The sequence below is a fragment of the Tamandua tetradactyla genome, chromosome 18 (assembly GCF_023851605.1).
Source record: "Tamandua tetradactyla isolate mTamTet1 chromosome 18, mTamTet1.pri, whole genome shotgun sequence".
Taxonomy (NCBI): Eukaryota; Metazoa; Chordata; class Mammalia; order Pilosa; family Myrmecophagidae; genus Tamandua; species Tamandua tetradactyla.
The window spans coordinates 76,252,155-76,278,846 of NC_135344.1; the positions used below are offsets into that span (position 1 = coordinate 76,252,155).

General features: G+C 36.8%; 1 protein-coding gene across 17 annotated transcripts in view; it reads right to left on the minus strand.

The window, feature by feature from the left end:
• The window catches only part of SPIRE1 (spire type actin nucleation factor 1), a 362,107-nt gene that overhangs the window by 88,602 nt on the left and 246,813 nt on the right, over window positions 1-26,692 (minus strand). For all 17 annotated transcript variants that reach the window (XM_077136029.1, XM_077136030.1, XM_077136026.1 and 14 more), the window contains one exon: window positions 13,192-13,269. In XM_077136029.1, the coding sequence (XP_076992144.1) occupies window positions 13,192-13,269 (78 nt within the window). The remainder of the gene's footprint in view (window positions 1-13,191; window positions 13,270-26,692) is intronic.

The following is a 26,692-nucleotide window of genomic DNA, read 5'->3' on the forward strand; positions in this document are numbered from 1 at the left end:
GTGATGGTAGAGTTGTACAGAGAAGGTTGGGTTTAACAAATGAGTATTAGTGCTGAATTATTATATTGATGTTTCTTTTAGCCTCCAGTACCTTAGAGCAGCTAGAAATAGCTTCAATAAGGGGATGCTCACATAGAAAAAGAATGAAATGTGCCTCTGCCATACAGCATACAAAGGAAAAAAAACCCCACAAAACCAGAAGTGTTGGAGAGAATATGGAGAAATAGAAACACTCATTGCCAGTGGGAATATGAAATGGTACAGCTGCCATGGGAGACAGTTTGGGACGCTTCTCAGAAAGTTAAGTATAAATTACCATGAGTTGGCATTTCTACTACTCTCTATATATACTCAAAAGAATTGAAAGCAGGGATTCAAACAGCAATTGTGCAGCACTATCCACAATTGCTCAAAGATGGAAGCAACCCAAGTGTCCAACAAATGATGAATGGGTAAATAAAATGTGGTATGTTTAGACAATGGAATACTATTCAACCATAAAAAGAAGGAAGTCCTGAAACATGGGACAACACGATGAACCCTGAAGGCATCATGTTGAGTGAAATAAGCCAGCACAAAAGGACAAATATTGTTTGATCTCACTGACATGAAATGATTAGAATAAGCAAACTTGGAGTCAGAATCGAGAACACAGATCCCCAGGGGAATAAACTAAGTAAGCATCTATGAGCGGTGGCATAGCAATCTCGTAATCATCTAATTTTCTTCACTCAGCTTCTCCTCCTCTCTTACCTATTTATCTTTGCCCTAGAGAAAGGAATGTTTAAAGCTTAAAAAAAAATAACATTTTCCTCGTGTAAATGCAGATTCCCAGTTGGAGAGGAGAAGCCTCCTTATTGCTCTGTCCCATATTGCTTTGTCCCACCACTATCTGGCCCCCAGCTCTGTGTCTCTGAAAGGATCATGAAGGACCACCAGCACTGGTTCCCCCGAAAGTCACACGCAGAGTTACGGTTAATAGGGGAAGTCATTAACCACACAAAAGGACTAAATTCTTTTCAGAAATTAAAATTCACACCTACTTTCTCTAAGGAGTTAATCTAAAAAAAAACAAAAGAAATAAAAATCTAAAATTGTGGAGTTGTAATCCATACTAAATGCTGAAATCTATCCTATAACTGATTGTTGTGATGTACTTTGAAATTGATTGCTTTTATGCATATATTTAAAGAGAAGGAGCATAATAGAGAAGATAGGATTTAACAAATGAGTATGACTGGTGAATCATTATAGTGATATTTCTGCTGTCCAGTGTCTTGGGGCAGCTAGAAAAAAAAAATCATGGAACTGTAACCCATACGAAACTCTAAAATCTGTTCTATAACTACTTGTCAAAATATACCTGGAAAACTATTGCTTTCCAAAGATCTCTGGCTGTGTGAGCTCGCTCAGCTCTTACAATTCTTGTGGCTCTGAAGCTTTCTCCAAAATGTTTCCTCATTTAAAGGATTCTAGTAAACTAATCAATACCCTCCTGGAATGGATGGAGTCACATCTCCCTCTCATCAAAGGTTAAAACCTACAACTGGGTGTGTCACATCTCTGTAGAGATAATATAATCAAGTCTCCAAACTACAGCGCTGTAAAGGGATTAAAAGAAATGTCTGCCTTCAAAGAAGGATCAGGATTAAAAAATGGCTTTTCTAAGGCACTTAATCCTATCAAACTGGAACATAGAAATTGAATTTTACTTCAGATCTTGTGACATTCTTAAAACTAATAATAAACTACAATTTTCTTTTAAAAATATAATAGTAGTCTCTATATACCTAACATGTCATCTTCAAACAGTTTCCTTTTGTCCTCAAGTTTTCTGCTTTTTCTTTCAAGTTTTCTGCTTTTTCTTTCCATTCTATGACTTACACAAGTCCTCTCATATCTGTATGCAATGGAAATTATGAAAAGACAACCACTTCTTAGCCTTTCTTTTTAAGGGAAATCAATCAGTTTTTCAATATTTCATAAAATATAAGCTGTAGTTCTGAGAATAGAAATACTTCTAACGTCCCCAATTTTAGTTGGAAAGCATTCACCAGTCTTAAAATTAGGAATCCAGCTGGAGAATTTTCATATATGCACGCTCTGGATAACAACTTAGAAAATCAATCTCAAAGACAGGATTTCCACATTTGGACCATCATAATGGCACTGCCTATAATCTATTACCTCTTTGATTATTAAGATAATTATTTCAGTGGGTTTGCACTGATACTCCCTAGTGGGGGGAAATGGGAATTCTCTGGGCGTCTGCTTGACTCAGTGAACTGCTGCTGTGTGCAGGACCCTTTCACTCTAATAAACACTGCTGTTACTTAAAGTACTGTTCCCTTTAAGTTAGAAACAAAGCAAAAATATCTGTTCCTACTCTTCAGATATTTAAGCACTAACCCCCCAAAATACCCAACATTGATATATTAGACAGCCAGAAAGCACACTTACCCTAGAAACTCCCAAATAACAGACTTCACTGTCCTATTCCCAAACCTACAGAATTTTAACCAATGATCTCTACAACTCAGCCATCAAATATCCAACAATTTGCTATATCCCTCAAACACTATTCCACACTGAGACACAATAGTACACGCCTACAACCTCCCCAATTCCTGAATTAATGACTTCTCAAGACTTTACACTGAATACATTCTCCATCATGAAATTTCTGGATCTCCCCCAAAGGGGCTCATTCTGCCAATAAAGACTTTCCCCTCTTATTTCATGTTTTGATGAATTTCCATCTAATTTCCTAGTATCACAGTTATCCATAAACTGAATATTTTTAGCACATCAAAGCTTGTGTTTCACTGAATGACGGCACATCTTAATTATATACCTAGTGATTCATTCCAATGGAGTTCACTCATTTCATTGAAAGCATAAATTACAAATTAAGGTGCTCCACTATTGAGAGCATGGAATTCCTCACATGTAATTTATCTGGCTAGCTTACACAGTCACAGATCAGGATTTCCCATTACTAGTAGATGTATACTGTGAGTTCTCTCACATGGTATATCATCACGCCAACTACCAAGGGCTTTGTTAATGACAGTCATATGGATGCTCTCCTGTATGAGTTTCCTATTTTACCAACAATAGCACTGATGACTAAAGTCAATACCATGTTAATTTCAGTTTTTCTTCAGTATGTGTGTTCTCCAGTGTGTTTAAAGGTTAAAACTATGGCTGAAACCTCTTCAATTCCAAGCATGTTGTGTGAGTTCTCTCATTCCAATGACAGAATATTATATAATATTGGAAGGCTTCCCCACACTGATGACATTCATAGGTTTCCTCTCAAGGCTGAATAATTTCACGTTGCCTAAGGTTAGAAAAATTAACGTGTTCCCATATAGATGACATTCTTATGGCTTCTGTCCATTGGGCATAATCACATGTTGCCTAAGGGCAGAACTGTAATTGAGAGCTTTCCTACATAGATGACATTCATGGGGTTTTCCTCTAGTCTGTGTTCTTTCATGTCATCTGAAGGTATATCAATGAAGTCGTGCCCACATGTATGGCATTCATCAGGTTTCTCTCCAATGTGAATTCTCTCAGGTCGTCTAAAATGAGAATACTGACTGAAACCTTTCCCACACTGAGGATATCCATAAGGAATCTCTCCAGCACAGGTTCTCTCATGTTGTCTGAGGACATGACAACGAATGAAGGCCTTTCCACATGTATGGCACTCATAGGGTTTCACTCCAGTATGTGCTCTCTCATGTTGTCGAAGATTAGAAGACTGGCTGAAGGATTTCCCACATGTATGGCAAACATAGAATTTCTCTCCAGTGTGAGTTCTCTTATGTTGTCTAAGGTCAATAAATCTAATGAATGCTTTCCCACATAGAAGGCATTCACATAGTTTAGCTCTAGTTTGAGTTCCACTGTACTGTCTGTAGCCAGAGCTTTCAATGAAGGCTTTAGTACTTTGTAGGCATTCATTTGATTTACTTCTAATGTGAATCTGCTTATGTTCACTACAAGACGCCTGGTCACTAAGGACTCTTTCAAGTGGTTTGTTTAAATACAGCTTCTCTCTCATGGGAACTAATCCATACGGAGTCACTATGAGAGTGAAATCTTCTTGAAAATTTATACATTTAAAGGAAGTCCTTTGAATGTGAGATATCTACAATGACATGATGTCAGAATTTCCATTTCTGTAGGTAAGTTGCATTAATGTCTCTTGCTTTTCATAGGCAAATTTCTTGCCTGGACTCTGGTTTTGGAGAAATTCCATTCCTTCTCTCCAGACTGTGTCTTCTTGTTGCAACTGGGAAAACACAACTGATTTGCAGACTTGACATCCCACTGAAACCAGACGACTGATATTTGCCTGAATCACTTCTCTGAACAGCTTTCTCTGGTATGTGTCTAGCAATGCATACTCTTCCTGGGTGAAGTCTACAGCAACATCTTTGAAGGTCATTAACTCCTGTGTTGGCATTGTCAATAGCTCAGCTGAAGAGGTCTTTCTTTGGATTTTCACTCAAAACCAGTCAAACAGTAGGTGAACAAAGAAAAGCTATAGCTGCTGTTGCCATCTTATGTCCATTGTAGCCAGCCCATACTAGTTTTTAAATGAAGATGCTTCAAGGCAAGAAATTAAATTATTAGTTCAAGTTTATACTATTTGTCTACTGCAGTTACTTCTATGGATACAATTTTAGGTAAAAAAAAAAAACAAAGAAAATAACTTGTTAACTGGGCTTCTGGGAATTATGGTAGAGCAGAGTGGAGTGAGTTCACTCCTGCTCCAAGAAACAAGGTAGAAGGCAGGGAGAAAATATTTAGGACTGCAGGTCTCAGGGTGTGAGTAAACCCGGAGGGTCTTTAGGCATTTCTGGGGAGGAGAGCACTGGTGGACTGGGTCAGAGCAAGTGGCTGAGGTGACTGGATCTCTACCTGGCAGGCTGCGGTGCACTGGAGAGGTGCAATAGGAGGGAACTGACCCTCCTAGGCTCCACTCTGCACAGCTCCTGACTAGGGAAACTTCCCTATGTGGTTGCATGAACAGCGCCCACCTGGGTGCCTGGAATGTTCACCATGGGGCAGGCCTTGGAGTGAGGCAAGTGATAACCCAGCTGGGTGCAGGAATAACCAGCCCACAGTCGCAGTATCTGGAAGGCCCACCAATGCTGGGGATCCGGTGATCAGCTGACTCGCCACTCAAAGGTTGGCTCCCCAGTCCCCCTGGGGAGGACCTGAAGGCTGGCTGCCCCTGGTGGAATAGCCTCTCTGTTGAGCACACTAACCTCAAGTTGCTTCGGCCAGGATTGGGGGTGGGTGGTACTGAAGGAAGAGGAGACCTAAGCATGCCATATGCTGGCCAGACGCAGTAAGTGCAGGTCAACTGCACCAGACAGGGATAGGAGAGCTTGAGGGAAGAGGAGCCTCACGGCTGCCACGTGTTCCAGAGAAGGGGTAAGTGCAGGCAGGAGAACTCCATATCTGCCTAGCTCTTCATTCTTATTTTTTATTTTACTTTATTTTTTTTCTTCTTAATATTCTTTTTAAATTACTCCCCTTTTAAAATATATTCTTTTTATATTTTTATTAGTAACAGAATTGTTCTTTTCATTATTTAAAAATTTTTAATAGATATTTTATATTATATTTTTATTCTTCATTTTCCATTTCACATATTTTTTATTATTCATTTCATTTATTTTTATTATTACTGTTAATATTTTTCTCTCAAAATTTCTCTCCCTCTGGTAGGCACCAGCCTGACTTCACTCCCAGGATATTTGGGGGTGCCTCCATTTGATTTTGGGGCCTATTACTGTCGAGGTGTATTTTGCTGTGGTTCTTGTTTTTGTGTTTCATATTTAAATTATATTATTATTTTACTTTATTATTATTAACTTTTTCTTCTTCTTCTTCTTTTATTTATTTATTTTTCTTTTCTCATTCTTCTTTCGTGTGTGTGCATAGGCAGGGATTCGAGCCTGGGTCTCCTATGTGGTGGGCAGCCATTCCACCACTGGAGTACCCATCAACCCAGTGCAGCTTTTAACAGACCATAAAATCGAATTCTATCCCCTACATGAGATTCAGACCTTGACCTGGTGGAGAATAACTGACAAAGTGCAAAAGGAAACATTCAAAAGAAACTTTATCAGTAAAATAAAAACTTTAGGAGAGTGAAGGAAACCAACTTGCAAAATAACCATATCAAGATAATTAAATGCCCTGAACACCACAGAAAATCACAAGGCACATGTGGATCCAAGCAAAAATTGCCCAGCCAAATGATCAAATCAAAATTCCAGAGGGGACACAGAATATGGAACAACTACTCAAGGATATTTACAAAGAAATAAAGGATATCAGGAAGACACTAGAAGAGTATAAAGAAGAATTTGGGAGGTTAAACAGAAAAGTGGCAGCTCTCCCAGAAATGAAAGACACAGTAGACCAAATTAAAAATATACTGGAGACAGGCAATAGCAGATCTGAAGAAGCAGAAAGAAGAATAAGTGAGCTAGAAGACAGAACATTAGAACTAGAGTGCACAAAAGAATAAATGGTGAGAAAGATGGAAAAAATACAACTGGATCTTACAGAAATGATGGACAACAACAGGCACACAAATATAAGAATCATTGGTGTACCAGAAGGAGAAGAGAAGAATAAAGGGTTGGGAAAGTTAGTTGAAGATATATCAGAGAAAACTTTCCAATTTATAAAAGACATGAATATGCAAATCAAAGAGGCCCAGTGAACTCTAAAAAGAATAAAAATAAACAGGCCCACGCCAAGACACATACTAATCAGAGTGTCAGATTTTAAAGAGAAACAGGAAGTCCTGAAAGCATCACGAGAAAAGCAATCTATTACATACAAGGGAAAACACATAAGACTGACTTCAGACAACTCAACAGGCACCATGGAAACAAGAAGGCAGTGGTATGATGTTTTAAAGATCCTGAATGAGAAATGCTTTCAACCAAGAACTCTTTAACCAGCCAAGTTATTCTTCAAAATTGAGGGAGAGATGAAAATCTTCAAAGACAAAGAAAGATTAAGAGAACTAGTCAACATGAGACCAGCCCTAAAAGAAATACTAAAGGGAGCCCTGTCAGCTGATAAAAAAAGATAGGAAGGGGAGGCCTGGAGGAGAGCAAGGAATTGAAGAATATGAGTAACGGTAATTTAAAGGAAAAGAGAGAGAAAAGGAAAATAATAAGTAGATCTGACAAATAAAAAGTCAAGGAAAAGATGGTAGAGTTAAGAACCACTTTTACAGTAATTACTTTGAATGTTAATGGAATAAACTCACCAATTAAAAGATACAAACTAACAGAATGGATCAAAAAATATAATCCGTCTATACGTTGTTTACAAGAGATGCATCTTAGACTCAAGGAACAGTTAGACTGAAAGTGAAAGGATGGAAAAAGATCTGTGCAAGCTGTAACCAAAAGAAAGCAGAAGTAGCTATACTAATAGCTGACAGAATAGATTTTAAATGTAAAGACTTTTCATAAGAGACAAAGAAGGACACTACATATTAATAAGAGGAAGAACTCATCAAGAAGAAGTTACAATTATAAATGTGCACGCTCCCAATCAAGGAGCTCCAAAACAGATGAGGCACATAATGGAAAAACTGAAGGAAACTATAGACTTTTCAATAGTAATAGTGGGAGACTTCAATATACCAGTCTCTGCTATAGATAGAATAGCTACACAGAGGATCCACAAGGAAATAGAGAACCTAAACAATAGGACAAATGAATTAGATCTAATAGACATATATAGATCATTACATCCAAAACCACCAGGATATACATTCTTCTCTAGCACACATGGAATGTTCTCTAGGATAGATAATATACTGTGACATAAACTGAATCTCTATACATTTAATAAGATTGAAATTATCCAAAGCACTTTCTCTGATCACAATGGAAAAAAGCTGGAAATAAATAATCACCAAATATTATTGAGCTTTCACAAATATATGGAGATTAAACAACACATTCTTAAATAATCAGTGGGTCAAGGAAGAAATTGCTAGAAAAATCAGTAGATATTTGGAGATGAATGATAATGAGAATATAACATATCAAAACTTATGGGATGCAGCAAAGGCAGTGCTGAGAGGGGAATTTACTGTCCTAAATGCCTATATTAAAAAAGAAGAATGACTAAAACTTGAGGATTTAACTGTTCACCCAGAGAATTTAGGGAAAGAACTAACCCCAAAGCAAATAAAAGAAGAGAAATAATAAAGACTAAAGCAGAAGTAAACAAATTGGAGAACAATAAAATAATAGAAAGAATCAACAAAACTAAAAGTTAGTTCTTTAAGAAAATTAATAAAATTGATAGTCCCCTAACTAGACTAACAAAGATGAAAAAAGAGAGGACACAAATAAACAAAATCAGACATGAAAGGTGGGTTATTATCACAGATCATGAAGAAATTTAAAAAATCATAAGAGAATATTATGAACAACTATATGCCAAAAAACTAGACAACTTAGATGAAATGGACAAATTCCTAGAATCACATGAATTACCTATACTGACTTGAGAAGAAATAGAAGATCTCAACAAAACAATTACAAGTAAAGAGATCCAGTCAGTCATTAAAAATCTTCCCACACACACACAAAAAAGCCCAGGACCAGATGGCTTCACAATAGAATTTTATCAACCATTTCGAAAAGAACTAATACCAATTCCTCTCAAACTTTTCCAAAAAACTGAAGTAAAACGAAGGCTATTTAACTCATTTTATGAAGCTAACATTACTCTAATACCCAAATCGGATAAAGATGATACAAGAAACAAGAAAAGAAAACTACAGCCCAATCTCCCTAATGAACATAGATGTGAAAATTCTTAACAAAATATTGACAAATCATATTCAATGGTAAAACTGAAAGGAACTGTTAAAATAATTGTACATCATGATCAAGTGGGATTCATACCAGGAATGCAAGGCTGGTTCAACATAAGAAAGACAATCAACATAATACAGCACATGAACAAAATAAAAGGGAAAAATCACGTGATCACATATCAATTGATGCTGAAAAAGCATTCAACAAAATCCAGCATCCTTTCCTGATAAGAAACACTTCAAGCAAAACTACTTCAGCTAATAAACAAATCCAGCCAAGTGGCAGTATACAAGATTAAAGTACAAAAATCAGTACTATTTCTATACACAAGCAATGACCTATCTGAGAGGACAACAAAGGAAAAAATTCCATTCAGAATAGCAGCCAGAAGAATTAGGTATCTGGGAATAAGCCTAAACAGGGATGTCAAGGACTTATACACAGAAAATTACAAAAAATCGCTAAAATAAATTAAAAATGACCTAAAGAGATAGAAAAATATTCCATGCTCATGGACAGGAAGGTTGAATATCATCAAGATGTCAATTCTACCCAAACTGATCTACAGATCCAATAAAAATCCCAACAACCTATTCTGAAGACTTGGAAAAGCTGGTTATCTAATTTATATGGAAGGGAGAGAGACCTCAAATAGCTAAAGCTATCCTAAAAACGAAGAGTGCACTGGGAGGTCTATCGCTTCCTGACTTTAAAACTTACTATGAAGCCACAGTGGTCAAACAGCATGGTACTGGCACAAAGACAGAAGCGCTGATCAGTGGAATAGAATCAAGAGTACAGAGATTGACCACCAAATTTATGGACATTTGATCTTCAATAAGGCCCCCAAATCCACTGAATTGGGACAGAATAGTCTTTTCAATAAATGGGAATGGAGAACTGGATTTTAATTGCCAAAAGAATGAAAGAGGACCCTTACCTTACACCCTATTCAAAAATTAATTCAAAATGGATCAAAGACCTAAATGTAAGAGCCAGCACCATAAAATTTCTAGAAAAAAATGTAGGGAAACATCCTCAAGATCTAGTAATAGGAGGTAACTTCTTAAACTTTACACCTAACACACAAACTGCAAAAGAAAAAAATAGACAAATGGGAACTCTTTAAGATCAAAAGCTTCTGTACCTCAAAGGACTTTATTAGAAAGGTGGAAGAGGCAGCCAACTCAATGGGGGAAAATATTTGGAAACCACATATTGGATGAAGACTTGATATCCTGTGTGCATAAAGAAATTAATACAGCTCAACAACAAAAGAACAAACAACCCAATTATAAAATGGGGCAGAGGAAATGAATAAGTACTTTTCTAAAGAGCAAATACAGATGGCTAAAAAGCACATGAAGATCTGCTCATCTTCATTGGTTTTAAGAGAAATGCAAATTAAGATGACAATAAGATATCAACTCACACCTTTAAGAATGGCTGCTATTAAACAAACAGGAAACTGTACCTGCTGGAAAGGATTCAGAGAAATTGGAACACTTATTCACTATTGGTGGGAATGTAAAATGGTTCAGCGGCTATGGAAGTCAGTTTGGCAATTCCTCAGAAAACTAAATACTGAGTTGCCCTATGATACAGCAATACCAATACTCCCATATACCCAGAAGAGTTGAGGGCAGTGACACGAACAGACATTTGCACACTGATGTTCAAAGCGGCACTATTCACAATTGCCAAGAGATGGAAACAATCCAGGTGCCCATCAACAGATGAGTAGATAAACAAAATGTTGCACATACATACGATGGAATATTATGTACCATTTATATGTTCTGAAACATGACAATGTGGCTGAACCTTGAGGATATAATGCTGAGTGAAATAAGTCAGACATGAAAAGATAGACACTGTATGATTCTGTTATTATGACTGATAAAGCTGCCAGTGTTTTGGAGCAGCTAGAAGGAAAAATCTGAGATGAGGGCACGGCAGCCCATGACAAACTCTGGGAACTGCTCTGTAGCTGCTTGTTGAAGTATGATTTGAAAATTATGCTTTTTTCTTTCTTTTCTTTGTGAATATAAGTGTGTGTGTGTATGTTATAGTTTACAACAACAAAAACAAAAAAATGGTTAAAAAATGTAGGCAGTTACAGTAATATTAAATTCCTGAAATAAAAAATTTGAAAATATTTAGTAACATAGCTCATTATTATATCAAAGTTGCTATTTGTAATAACTTTTTACTTGATATTCTGAGAATGCACACAGTTTTGATAGTTAATCAAATGGTATTTAAGATACTGTTTAAATTTAGAATTCAAGTAACTCTGATTTCTGTATTTATAGATTTTTTTTCCTGCCTGCGGGTTTATGAAACATACTGTACAAACAGGTTTTACAATGATTACTTAGTTTTTTTTTAAAATATGCCTATGGATAAGCTAACTTAGATATCCATTTCAGGTGGTTAAGATTTTCATGTTAATTGTAAAAATATTTGTATCTCCATATTTTCCTGAAATCAGGAAAATATTTAGTAACATAGGTTATTACTACAGCAATGCAGATGTTTGAAAGAATTTTCTACTTGATATTTTGAGAACATTCACAGTTTTGACAGCTGATCACATGGTTAGTGTTTACTACTTAGAATTTAAGAACTTTGCCATCTGCATATGTATATATTTTTTCCTTGTTGCCTTAATTTTAAATTGGTTTATGAAACTTACTGCACAAACAAAGGCTTCACAATGATTATATGGATACTTTATTTAAATATGCCTATGGTTAAGCTAATTAAGATATCCTTTTTTTGTGGTTCTAAGTATATTGTCTGTTTTCTGAAAGAAAAAAAAGAAAAAATTAAAAATAGAAACAAATAATTTGTTAATTTCTTAAGATGAAATATACTTAAAAGCAACTCTACCCGAGTACTTTCCTATACAAAGGGAAATCAATAATCAATATTATTCTAAAATGACAAATAATAGCAGCTTTTATGAGAAAGTTTTTTAACTCACTCTTTAATGTTCCAGCTTAATATCTTTCCAAATATCTCAGTAAAGATACCTACCAATAAATTAAGAATATTACAAACTGGAAATAGCCCCCAATAACAGGTGAATGGATAAACAAATTATGATACGTCCATACAATGGACTGCTGCTCAGCAATACACAGAAATGAACTACTGATACAGGCAACAACATGGATGAAATCTGAAAGTAATTACGCAGTATGTAAGGAGCCAAGAGTACCTATTCTCTGACTAAATTTACATAAAATCATAGAAGATGCAAACTATAGTGACAGAAAGCAGATATGTGGTTGTGTGGGGGATGGAGATGAAGGACAGAAGGAGGGATTGTTAAGGGGCACAATGGACGGGGGGGGTTGATGGACAGACTCATTATTCTCCTTGTGGTGACAGTTTCATAAGTATGCATATGCATGAGTCTATGCATGTATATGTCAAACTTACCAAACTGCACACTTTAAATATGAGTGTAGTTTAGTATATCCCAACTAACCTCCAAAAAAAGTTCAAAAGAAAACAGTATGGCAAACGATTTACACCAAATACAGTCTCAAACGCATTTATTCCTGTATTCCTTCCTTTAATAATGTCATCATTTACCCAGTATCCTAAACCTGAAAAGTCAGAATCCTACAATTTGCTGTCCCACTGCCACTCTACACCCACCAATCTTCATGGCTCTAGCTGTCTCCAGCTCTGTCGCGCCTAAGGGACTCTCCATTACCTACGAGGACAGAAGTTACATACAACACGCACACACGCGCATGTATAAATACACGAACATCTGCATTTCTCTTGGCATCCCGAGGATCTGGAACCATGCCTGTGAAGCAGGAGACGCTCCTAGTGCATGAACTGCAAAATCAGTGCCCCTGCTTTGTACATCTGTGCTCTGCTACAGACTGAGTCTCACGAGGCTGAGGCCCTTGCATCACTCATGTTGCTGCCCCCGGACCCTAAGACAGTGACTTTTTATTAGATAACGAACATACTACACGACTACTTACCTACTTCTCCTGAAAAACAGAGCTTAAGCTTTGACTTACACACAAAATAGTACTACGATATTACCATAACTAGAAACGTTAATCTTTTAAAACACTGGAACTCCCAGATGCATTGGGTGGTTCTAATTAAATCAGAAAGCTTTTCTTTCCCAGTACAGGTATTTCTCCAAATGTTAAGACTAAGCATTCAAATTCACAGAATATTAATTTATCCTATAGTCCTTAATAACCAGTATTAACAAATCATTTCACAAAAACTAAATAGAAATGAAAGCATCAAATTATATTACCCAGTCTGCATTTTTCAACTCCTCCAGGTCTGTGCCAGATTCATCACTCTTTTCCATTTCTTGAATCTTCTTAAGATTCTACCAGTTAAAATAAAAGGAAAGCAGTTAGGCATGAATATTTCAGTAAGCTACCTTCTCAAATTAAAATTTCTAACATATTTTCAGAAAAATATACACAGAAGAGTTACTGCGGGAGAAAAGTTAAAGAATCTACTCCTCTATAAACGTTAAAGCTAATAATAAGTTGAAATAGAGTCCTACAGAGGATGGATGAGATTGCTCACTACAATTCCCTTTTATAAAAGGCCTTTCAGTTTAAACCTCCAGCTACATTAATTCACGGCTTCTAAGCCATATTGACATTTCCTTTCCCCTCACCCACTCCCCATAACCAGTCTATCAAGTCTCAAGGTTATTATTTCCTCCATATAAATAAAATATATATATTCACATGTTTATTGTTATTATTTTACTTAAGCTCTCTTCTTTTCATTTCTACTGCAAGTATCTTACTCCAAAGATCAGTTTATCTTGCCTGGATTTGTGAAGTAGCCTTTGCCTGGCCTTCTCTCCTCACCCCCACGGCTGCCCTCTGCCCTCTCCCCAGTCTCTGTGTCTTTCACTGCTGACTTCCATTGCTCCTTCAGATATCAGATATCAGACTCAAAACAAGTTTAAATTCTTCAGGGAAGCTTTCTATTACCCTCCCCCCACCCTGAACGAAGCCAAATCCTCCTATAGTACAACTTTATAGTATCACACATACCTTTCCTCTAGAGCTCTTTTCAACATTGCAATTTTACATTTACATGTGTGTTCCTGTCTGCCTTTCCTCTGGACTTCAAAAGGCAGAATTCTATCATCACAAGTTAGCATAAGGCACTGGCACTTAGTTGATACTCTCTATATACTTGTCATATAATTGAATGAATGAATGTCAATAGGTAAAATAGCTTATCTTGATCAGTAAAATGTATACTCACATGCTAGTTATAAATTTGTATTACACCATCACTACTCACAATAATTCAACCTAATATTTTACTTATTGCTGAGCTATTAACCTGCTTGCATTTAGACTTAGCTTAGATACACTATAGATGAGCTTGTTTTATATAACAAATACTTAACATGAAACATCTCTAATAGATTTATTTTTAGCTTCTCAACATCTCAGATTAAACATCTGCAAAATGAGGATTACACCATCTGTTTTTTATACCTAATAACGTACAAAATACAGAAAGAATAAAATTACTCTGCACACTTGATGAAAAATAGTACAAATAATATTTCTTTTCTCACTAGAGAAGAAATTAGAAAAATCCATTTCTCGTTATTTCAGAATATGTTTTCATAATTATTCTTAAAAGAAAACTGAAGTTTCCTGTGGGAGGTGAGGAAATAACACCTGTCACTCCTTGGATTTATGACCCTGTCTAAGCTACCCTCTTTGGGCCTCCTGATCCTTACCTTTAAAATGAAAATATCACCACCTATCACATCATGTAGTTATGAATACTAAATTAAAAAAAATGTTAAAAGAAACGAATGGCACACTACTTAGAATAGAAAAGGTTCTCAGGATAATTCTCTTTACTTCCTAAATACAACAAATCATAATCCATAGTATATATTAAATCTTAAAATATTATTAATCAAATATAGCAAGCCCTGCATTTATAGTTTCTGGGAAAAGAAACTCCAAAAACATGCTGTGCTGGTTTGAAAGGAAGTATGCCCCCTAAGAAAAACCATGTTTTAATATAAATCTCATTTCTTAAAGGTAGAATAATCCCTATTCAATACTGTATATTTGAAACTGTAATGAGATCATCTCCCTGGTTGATGTGATTTAGTTAAGAATGGTTGTTAAACTGGATTAGGGGATGACATGTCTCCACCCATTTGAGTGGGTCTTGATTAGTTTCTGAAGTCCTATAAAAGAGGAAACATTTTGGAGATTCAGAGAGACTCAGAGAGAGCAGAGAATGCTGCAGCACCATGAAGCAGAGAGTCCACCAGCCAGCAACCTTTGGAGATGAAGAAGGAAAATGCCTCCCGGGGAGCTTCATGAAACAGGAAGCCAGGAGACCAAGCTAGCAGATGACACCGTATTCGCCATGTGCCTGTCCAGCCAAGAGAGAAGCCCTGACTGTGTTTGCCATGTGCCTTCTCACTTGAGAGAGAAACCCTGAACTTCATCGGCCTTCTTGAACCAAGGTATCTTTCCCTGGATGCCTTTGATTAGACATTTCTATAGACTTGTTTTAATTGGGACATTTTCTCAGCCTTAGAACTGTAAATGAGCAACTTATTAAATTCCCCTTTTGAAAAGCCATTCCATTTCTGGTATATTGCATTCTGGCAGCTAGCAAACTAGAACACATGCATACGTGGATTGTTCTCTGTGTTACTGCAAGTCCATTCCCTGACACTAATCTAGACTCTTCTCTTTTTCCAGTGTTTCTGGCTGCTCTTGGCTGTAATAGGATGTTGGAGCATTATCAATGGCAGCTAACCTATACTGCATACTTATGTCCCAGTACCTATAGTACTTCATATGACTATCACTTAACCCTGGCCACAACCCATTGCAGAAGGAAACTGAGGCTCAGAAAGGTCAAATTGCATGCCTAGAGTCCTGCAGTAGGTGAGCACTGGAGGAGGGCTGCCGCCCAGGTGGAAGGGACACTGCTATCTCAAGTAAGAGGGGAGGGGTGCAGAAAGGACACCAGAGGATAAGAGTAGTTTTATTAGTAATGGATGTGTTCTGGTTCTGTTGCCCTAAAATGCCCCTGATGATGGATTTCCATAGTCTCGGCTGTGGTCTTCAAACAGGGTACCTTCTGCTTTTAGAGGCCATGGGGCCTACTCTACAAGGATGTATCAGGAAGCATGAAAAGCTACAAATAAATATGACACATTTTCCTGGAATTCATTTTACTCAAAGATACCATGAAGAATCTGTGTTAAACGACCCAGATCTGCACCCCTCCTTTCAGAAATGAAGTACTTTTCCTCTAGGGGCTGGAGGTGCTCTCTCCTAGAAGCTTTATCCCTCCCCAGGAAATGTCCTCAGCAAAATAAACTGCCTTGCCAAGGTTATGCCACTTCCGGGGGGGGGGGGGGTTAGCCCCGTTCAATTGCTGATGGCTGTAGAAGGACAAAGCTCAGGTCTGCTCACCCGACCTGGGACACCTCTTGCTTTCCTCCTCCCCTTTCAGGTGTTGCCAAAGCATTGCCCAGTAAGCCTCCTCAACTTAAATTCTGCCTCTCAGAGTCTGCAATCTATGACAGGGAACTTTTTAAAAATTACATTACAACAGATGCCGATACATCAGCAAGATGTATACTGATTTTAAAGGGAGAGCCTACAATGCCAAAGCCACTCCCATGGGCACTGCAGTTGTTCTTGTCGAGAAACCTTTTCCTGTTATTCCTTTAAGAAAGATCCTGAGTTCTGTGAGGGAAACACAGAAAGGTGCTCCCTCAGTAAGCTGTAAGTAGGTGCACTCAGTAAGCTGACCTCTCCCCCAACTCTCAAGGGGGCCGACAAGTTTGCCCTCCCAGCGCAGCTCCAGCCCTGGCCATCGTGACTAGGTCCTGATGGGGACAGGACTCACAAGCTTCCTCCAGGAACAGAAAGGACTCTTTCTGTAGTCACTCGACTGAAAGAGGGGGAGATGAGAGCTGCAGACCACCATTCTAACTGCCTTCTAGTCCTAGGTAGATGGCAGAAAGGGGGAAGACGAATAAAGGGGCGGTGAGGAAGACAGAGAAGAGTGTGTCACACACAAGGCATTGACTGCAGTGTTTTGAGACTCCAGACCTAGCTGTGTCTGGAGCTAGGTGTCCCTCAGACCTTCCAAATAAGTGAACCAAGAAACCTCACCCCCAACCCCTGTGCTAATTTGAGTGGGTTTCTGTCACTCGCAATGGAAAGAGTTATGATTTATTATTGCCCCCATAGCCTAAAAGTGAGTTCATTCTTGTATGTCTTAGGAATACTTTGGTGGAAATGTATGGGAAGTAGTAACAAAATAAGTAGTAACAAAATATTATCCAAACTCTTGCATAACAGAGCTCCTTTTCCATCCAACCCTAATTTTTACTATTGTCTGACACATCCCCTTTATACAACTCTACTTTTATTTGTGCTGTAATAAAATCCCAAACATCTGCCTCTAAGAAAAGCTCTTTATAATACTGAAGATATTTTAAATGAATGGTAGAAGAATTTCACATTTCTTTATTTTTCTGAACAGGAGCTCAGATACTTCCTAGATGTGTGATTTTGGGGAAGTTGTTTATCTACTCTAATAATCAGTTTAATTTTCTTATTTGTAAAATGTAGATAATAACTACCTTTTGGATTTTGTTAATATTACATAAAATGAAGCAGACAAGCAATATCACATGCAGCCTGGCTCACATTAAGCACTCCGAAGGTTTAAGTTATTATAAGCCAATGAATACCTATGAGGATTGATTGTGATCACTTTTATTCCATCACAAACACATTTTATTCTTAATGAATTATCAAATGATGCCTCTTTCTAGACTTTTCATGAAATAAAACTCTTGACTCAGCAGCAAATGAAGTAAGATAGTTGAGAATCTGTAAATACTACAATTGAACAGGCTTGATCAAATATGGAACGAGAAACCCTCAGGCATTAGTCAGTTGAGAATCTGTAAACACTACAACTGAACAAGCTTGATCAAATATGTAACTAGAAACCTTTAGGCATCACAGTCAGCAACAAAAATAAATTAGTTATTTGAAAGTAAGTTACAGATTTTTCTAATTTTAGAGATAAGCTTCTGTCTTTGTATTCTAGCTTCTAAATGAATTTTTTCTTCCTTGTGCAAATGTAATAACAGATACCAATCTGTGCTTGGAATATGGTGAGAAAGTTCTAATTGCGAGCATCCATAAGGCAATTACTTCTCCCTTTTCTGACATAACCATTCTGAAGGTAGCAATTAGAACTGCTCCATATTTGCATTTTCAGTTCCTGACATCTTAAAAAAACATAAGTAAAATTTACTCTGTGAACAGCAAGTATGCCAAATGCTCAGAGGATAATTTTAATTAGTTTCTGTAGGCCTGATGTCAGCTCACTCATAAGTGACCCTTTGTATATTAAACTGCCCTTACTCATAAATATCTTAATATATTAAAGTAATACATTTTAATAACAGCATTTTTTTTTTTTTTGCATGGGCAGGCACTGGGAATTGAACCCAGGTCTCCAGCGTGGCAGGCGAGAACTCTGCCACTGAGTCACCACTGTACTGCCCAATAAGTATTATCAATTTTCTCCCAACTATTAACCATTTAAAACTATTTATCATTTAATAATATTCACATATATCCCATGGGTACATGTTTTCAGTCAGAAACTTCTTTTTTCGTGGGGTGGGGTGGGGGGTTGGTGGTGCATGGTCCAGGAACTGAACTTGGGTCTCTATCACGGAAGGTAAGCATTCTACCACAGAACTACCCGTGTACGCTCAGTGAGAAACTTTTAAATGTATAAAAAGGAACGTGTTTCAATAATTACTTTTGTGAATGAAGCTTTTTTACTCAGTTAAAATATGCTAATGTATTTTCAAAGAAATTACCTACATATAGATTATTAAATGCATTTCACAAATGACCAAACTGTTTGTAGTAAATAAAACATCCCTAACAGCCACACAGATTAAGAGTCATCATGTCTTTTCTAATTCAGATATTTTTACCACAGAACAGCAGCAAAAAAGATTTTATCACCATACTGACTAACCCAAATTAACATTTTGGCATATAGGGTGCAAAATTAAAAAGTAAGGAATTGCAGAAGTTCTTCTGGTAATTGGAAGTTTCCCATACATATTAAAAAGTTAATGAATACTTACTTAAGAATATGATTTATATTTTCATAAAGCTTTTTGACACTTTCTTAAAGATTTAACATGTTCCTCCTTCCTGAGGAATGGGAGAGAGGGGGTGTGGGTATCAACTATGACAAATACGAGAAAAAACCATGAGCATTCTACTTAATGAAAAAATGTAAAATGTTAGGAAACTAAACCATACATTGGTATTCTGTGACGCTTAATTTCAATTTATATGGTTCATGATAGAGATGTAAAAAACTATAGACAAAGCCATCAAAAAGAAGAAGGTGCCCTTCTAGGCTGTAGGAAAGGACTCTCACCCTCCGTTCTCCCACCACACATAAGACACTGTGCACATGCACTGCCTGGGCTTTACAAGTGTCTCTGCCCAGACCCCTAGACTGACAGCATTTCCATTTACACAGCTGACCTCTCAGCTCTTATCATCATCAACTTCTTACTCCTATGGAAATGCAGCGATAGTCACTAGAAAAATAATAATCAAAATATCACAGATAGGGTGGGCCGCAGTGGCTTAGCAGGTAGAGTTCTCACCGGCCATGCAGGAGACCCAGGTTCAATTCCTGGTGCCTGCTCATGCGAAAAAAAAAAATCATAGATAATATTTACAACCTGTAGCACAAAAAGCCCTTCTCCTCATATATAAAAGCAAATCAATAAGCAAAGTACAACCTATTAGAAAATAGACAAAATACAGAAACAAGGAACTGACAAATATAAATGGTTCTTAAGCATATAAAAAGGTACTCAACTTCATCCCTAATAAGTAAAATGCAAATGAGGATTTACAAGATACCAATTTCTATTTATCACTTTGAAAGTAAACCTTTATGAAGGGCAATTTCACAACACCTTAAGAAAATTATAAAACATGTTTTCTGTGTCCCAGTAACTCTATTTCCAAGAATCTGTCCCACAGATATGATCACTCTCAAGAAAAATAGGCACCAAAGTGTCCTCTGCAGCATAGTTTGTAATAGCAAAAGACTGGAAAATGACTTGAATATTCGTCAATAGATGAATGATTAAATCAATTTCAGCATACACTATGGAAGATTATGAAGTCATAAAAGAAGTGGAAACTATGTACTGATATGAAATAATTGCCAAGATATACTGCTAAATGCAAAAAGGAAGTTTCAGAAAATGATAAAAAGGAAGAATTATTTATATGAATATGTTAGTTAAGCATAAAATATCTCTGTAAGGATAGTGAAGAACATTTATTGCTTGTGGTAAGAGGACTGTGTGATTAGGAAACAGAAGATGCGTGCAGTTTATTGTAATACTACTGCTATCTCCTGGATTTTGAACCACGTGAATTTCTTTGTTAAAAAATTAATTAAATTTTAGGGTGGGCAGCAGTATATCAGTGGCAGAGTTCTCGCCTGCCATGCCAGAGACCTGGATTCGATTCCCGGTGTATGCCCATGTTAGAAAAAAAAAAAAAATATATATATATATATATATATAAAATTTTAAGAGTTGAAAGATCTGAAAGCTAGAAGAGTTCTTACATGATCATTTAAGTAAAATGCTCTTCTGAAATACTTTAACAGGGAGAGAAGTGATAACAGCAAAATACCTAGGGCAGAGAGGATCCTTTAATTATTACGGATGAGCTGAGTGCTCACCACATTTACTGACAATCACAATAAAAATCATAAATCAAATGGAAAAAAGATAGGCTTTGAAAAGGAGCCTGGAAAATCACAAATGATGGATGAACTAGTTAAAATGAGCAAATGGCAATCTTACAAATAGACATCTGGTGGGAGAGTCCTTCTTTCAAATCAAAAAGTGGTATGTTCATCACTTGGAAGGATATAAATCCATTTTAGGTCTAGGGAGAAATTTCTAACTAACTGAAAATTCACAGCTTTATTATTAGAGGTGTTGGGAACAGGGATGAAGGGGAAGGATAGGCAGGGAATATGAAAAAGCTAATTAAAATACACGTCAATATGTCCTGGAGCTATATTTTTGTGAGTCAGCTCAAGCAGAAGATAGTATAAAGTCATGTCACAAACACATGTCTTAGAATGATTTAAAGTGTTAATTGACAAACCACTGTGACAGACAGAGAGGGATTTGGCTAAAAGCTGGTTAAGAGATGAGGTGATGGAAATAATTTCATTTGACTTTTTTTTCAAACAATTTTCAGATTATAATGGGGTTACAAAAAATTATCACAAAAGCCTAGTCAAATCTAAAATCATTTACTTCTCTCTTAGCAATAGAAGATACTTTATATATGCAAGGATAATATTACACTTTCTTTTTCTAATTTTTATTGATAAAACAACATACAAGAACATACATTCTTATCATGCAAACACTTCACACAGTGTACAATCAATGGTTCACAATATCACCACATACTTGTATATTTATCACCATCATCACTTTTTAGAATATTTAGAATAAAAAAGAAAAAGAAAAAAATGCATACATACCATCTCCCTTATTCCTCCCCTCTCCATCTACCCAATATATGTATTTTTAATTTTAGCATTTGTTCTCCCTATTACTTTTTTATTTTTAATTCATGTTTTACTCATCTGTCCATACCATAGATAAAAGAAGCATCAGACATAAAGTTTTCACAATCACACAGTCACATCACGAAAGCTATATCATTCTATAATCATCTTCAAGAAACATGGCTACTGGAACACAGCTCTACAGTTTCAGGCACTTCTCACTAGCCTAATACACCTTAAACTAGAAACAGGATACCGGCATAATGCTTAAGAATAACCTCCAGGATAACCTCTCGACTCTGTTTGAAATCTCTCAGCCACTGACACTTTATTTTGTCTCATTTCTCTCTTCCCCCTTTCAGTTGAGAAGGTTTTCTCAATCCCTCGATGCTGAGTCCCAGCTCATCCTAGGATTTCTGTCCCATGTTGTGAGGGAGGTTTACACCCCTGGGAGTCATGTCCCATGTAGAGTTGGGGAGGGCGGTGAGTTTACTTGCTGTATTGGCTGAGAGAGAGTTAGGCCACATCTGAGCAACAAAAGAAGTTCTCTGGGGGTGACTCTTAGGCCTAATTTTAAGTAGGCTTAGCCTATCCTTTGCAGGGTTAAGTTTCATATAAACAAATCCCAAGACTGGGGGCTCATCCTATTGCTTTGGTTGTCCCCACTGCTTGCGAGAATATCAGGAATTCTCCAAATGGGGAAGTTGAATTTTCCCCCTTTCTTGCCATTCCCCCAAGGGGACTTTACAAATTTCATTCATTTCTATTTATTTATTTACTAAACATAACAACATACAAACACAAACATTCTTACCATATGATCATTCATTCTTGATATACAACCAGCAACTCACAATATCACCACAATTGTATATTCATCACCATGATCATTTCTTAGAATGTTCGCATCAATTCAGGAAAAGAAATAAAAAGAAAACAGAAAAAAATTCATACTTACCACTCCCTTTCATTGATCACTAGCATTTCAATCTACTAAACTTATTTTAACATTTTTCCCCCTATTATTTATTTACTTTTAATCCATATGCTTTACACATCTGTCAATAAGGTAGATAAAAGGAAAATCAGACACAAGGTTTTCACAATCACACAGTCACACTGTGAAAGCTATATTATCACTATACAATCATCTTCAAGAAACATGGCTACTGGAACACAGCTCTGCGTTTTCAGGCAGTTTTCTCCAGCCTCTCCATTACACATTAACTAAAAAGGTGTTATCTATGTAATGCATAAGAATAACCTCCAGGATAACCTCTCGACTCTGTTTGGGATCTCTCAGTCACTGACAATTTATCTTGTCTCATTTCACTCTTCCCCCTTTTGGTCAAGAAGGTTTACTCAATCCCTTGATGCTGAGTCCCAGCTCATTCTAGGATTATTGTTCCACGCTGCCAGGAAGGTCCACACCCCTGGGAGTCATGTCCCACATGCAGAGGGGGAGGGCAGTGAGTTTGCTTGTTGTGTTGGCTGAGAGAGAGAGGCCATATCTGAGGAACAAAAGAGGTTCTCTTGGGGGTGACTCTTAGGCCTAATTCTAAGTAGGCTTAGTCTATCCTTTGCAGGGTTAAATTTCATATAAACAAACTCCAAGATTGAGGGCTCAGCCTATTGCTTTGGTTGTCCCCACTGCTTATGAGAATGTCAAGAATTTCCATTTGGGGAAGTTGAATTTTCCCCCTTTCTCGCCATTCCCCAAAGGGGACTTTGCAAATACTTTTTTATTGACTGTTCAAATCACTCTGGGATTTAAGGGGGCATCACTCTGGATAAACTTACAAAATCTCATGCCCTGTTAAGTCAAGGTTCCACGTACTTATGGTGATCAATTAAACTATCCATATAAGTTATATTAGAAAATGCAATAGCCAAAATATAAATTTTGTACCAAATAAACATTTTTTTGCTTTAGTCTCACACACAAGTTAAAGTTTTAAAATATGAATGACCATCTATTTTCCACACCTTTCAAAACAGACATTCCTTTGTTATTCTTCATGTAAAAACTTTTTAATTTGTACATTTAGTCACTATCATTGTACACTCTAGGCATCTCTGTATTATACCATCTCAGTCTTTATTCATCTATCTTTCCTTCTCATTTCATATGTGCCCCCAGCCCTCCTCCCTCTATCATTCTCACATTCAGTTTCATTCAATGTATTTAACATTACTATGCTACAATCAAATAGTATTGTGCCATTCATTTCTGAATTTTTACAATCATTCCTGTTGCACAACCTGAATCCCTTCAGCTACAATTACCCAATATCTACCCTATTTCTATCTCCTGATGGCCTGAAATTAACTGAAATTCTCCAAGTTTATTCATTAATGTTACTTCATACCAGTGAGAATATACTGTATTTGTCCTTTTGTTTCTGGCTAATCTCACTCAGCATAATGTCCTCAAGGTCCATCCATGTTGTTAAATGCTTTGTGACTTTATTCCGCCTTATTGCCTCGTGACTTTATTTCGTCTTACAGATACATAATATTTCATCGTATGTATACACCACAGCTTATTTGGCTACTCGTTTGTTGTTGGACATTTGGGCTGTTTCTATCTCTTGGCAGTTACAAACAATGCTGCTATAAACGTTAGTGTGCAAATGTCCATCTGTGTCTTGCCCTCATGTCCTCTGATTAGATACCTAGCAATGGCATAGCTGGATCATATAGCAATTCTATACTTAGTTTCCTGAGGAACTGCCAAACTGCCTACCATAGCAGTTGTACCATCTTACAATCCAACTAACAGTAGATAAGTGTGCCTCTTTCTCCACAACCTCTCCAGCACTTGCCATTTACTCTTTTATTGATAATGGCCATTCTGGTGGGTGTGAGATGATATCTCATTGTGGGTTTGATTTGCATTTCCCTGATAGCCAGGTAAGTTGAGAATCTTTTCATGTGTGTATTAGTTAGGGTTTTCTAGAGAAACAGAACCAACAGGAAACACTCATAAATATAAAATTTATAAAAGTATCTCACGTAACTGTGGGAACGCAGAGTCCAATATCCGCAGGGCAAGCTGTGAAGCCGACAATTCCAGTGGAGGGTCTGGACAAACTTCACAGGAGAGGTTCGCCAGCTGAAGCAGGAAGGGAGCCTGTCTCTTCTGAATTCTCCTTAAAAGGCTTCCAGTGATTAGATTAAGCATCACTCATTGCAGAAGACATTTCACTTGGCTGATTACAAATGGAATCAGCTGTGGATCAGGCTGACATGATCATGATCTAATTCTATGTCCTCATCGCAACAGAGAAGATAGCACTTGTCTAACCAGAAAAACAGGGACCACCACTTGGCCAAGTTGACAAATGAATCTGACCATGACAATTGTGACTTTCAGCCATTTGTATTTCCTCTTCCGAGAAGTGTCTGTTCATGTCTTTTTCCCATTTTGTATTTGGGTTGTGTGTCCTTTTGTTGTTGGGTTGACCCTTTATATATTCTGGATACTAGACCCTTATCTGATATGTCATTTCCAAATATTGCCTCCCATTGTGTAGGCTGTCTTTTTACTTTTGTGACAAAGTTCTTTGATACACAAATGTGTTTAATTTTGAGGAATTCCCACTTAGCTATTTGTATCTTCAATGCTCGTGCTTTGGGTATAAGATCTAGGAAACCACCTCCTATTATAAGTTTTATAAGCTATTTCTTTACATTTTCTTCTAAAAGTTTAATGGTCTTAGATCTAATATTTAGGTCTTTGATCCATTCTGAGTTAATACTTGTATAGGGTGTGAGATACGGATCCTCTTTCACTCTTTTACATGTGGATATCCAGTTCTCCAGGCACCATTTATTGAAGAGACCGTTTTGTACCAGGTGAGTTGGCTTGACTGCCTTATCAAAGATCAATTGTCCATAGATGAGAGGACACTATATTTGATTCTGCTGGTCATATATCTATCTTTATGCCAGTATCACGCTGTTTTAACCACTGTAGCTTCATAATATGCCTTAAAGTCAGGTGGTGTGAGACCTCTGAATTAATTTTTCCTTCTCAGGATATTTTTAGCTATTTGGGGCACCCTACCGTTCCAGATAAATTTGGTTACCAGTTTTTCTATTTCTGCAAAGTAAGTTTTTGGGATTTTAATTGGTATTGGATTGAATCTATAAATCAATTTAGGTAGAATTGACAACTTAACTATATTAAGTCTTTCAATCCATGAACATGGTATGCGCTGCCATTTATTTAGGTCTTCTGTGATTTTTTTTTTAGCAATTTCTTGAGGTTTTCTTTGTATAGGCTTTTTGTATCCTTAGTTAAATTTATTTCTAAATATTTTCATCTTTTCGTTGAAGTTGTAAATGGAATATTTTTCTTGATTTCCCCCTCAGATTGCTCATTACTATTGTATAGAAATACAACAGATTTTTGAGTGTTGATCTTGTAACCTGTCACTTTGCTGTACTCATTTATGAGATCTAATAGTTTTGCTGTGGATTTTTTGGGGGGGTTTTGACATATAGTATATCATCTGTAAACAGTGAGAGTTTTACTTCTTTCTTTCCAATTTTGATGCCTTGTGTAATGGCTCTGGTTAGAACTTCCAACACAATGTTGAATAGCAGTGGTTGACAGTGCACATCCTTGTCTTGTTCCTGATCTTAGGGGGAAAGTTTTCAGTTTTTCCACATTGAGTATGATCTTTGCTGTGAGTTTTTCATATGTCCCGTTTATCATCTTGAAGAAGTTCCCTTCTATTCCTATACTTTGAAGTGTTTTCAACAGGAAAGGATGTTGAATTTTGTCAAATGCCTTTTCTGCATCAATTGAGATGATTATGCGGTTTTTCTGCTTTGATTTGTTGATATGGTGTAGTATATTAATTGATTTTCTTATGTTGAACCATCTTTGCATACCTGGGATGAATCCTACTTCGTCATGCCGTATAATTCTTTTAATGTGCTGCAGTATTCACTTCGCAAGAATTCTGTAGAAGATTTTTGCATCTATATTCATTAGAGAGACTGGTCTGCAGTTTTATTTTTTTGTAATGTCTTTGTCTGGCTTTGGTATGAGGGTGATGTTGGCCTCACAGAATGAGTTAGGTAGGCTTCCTCTTCTT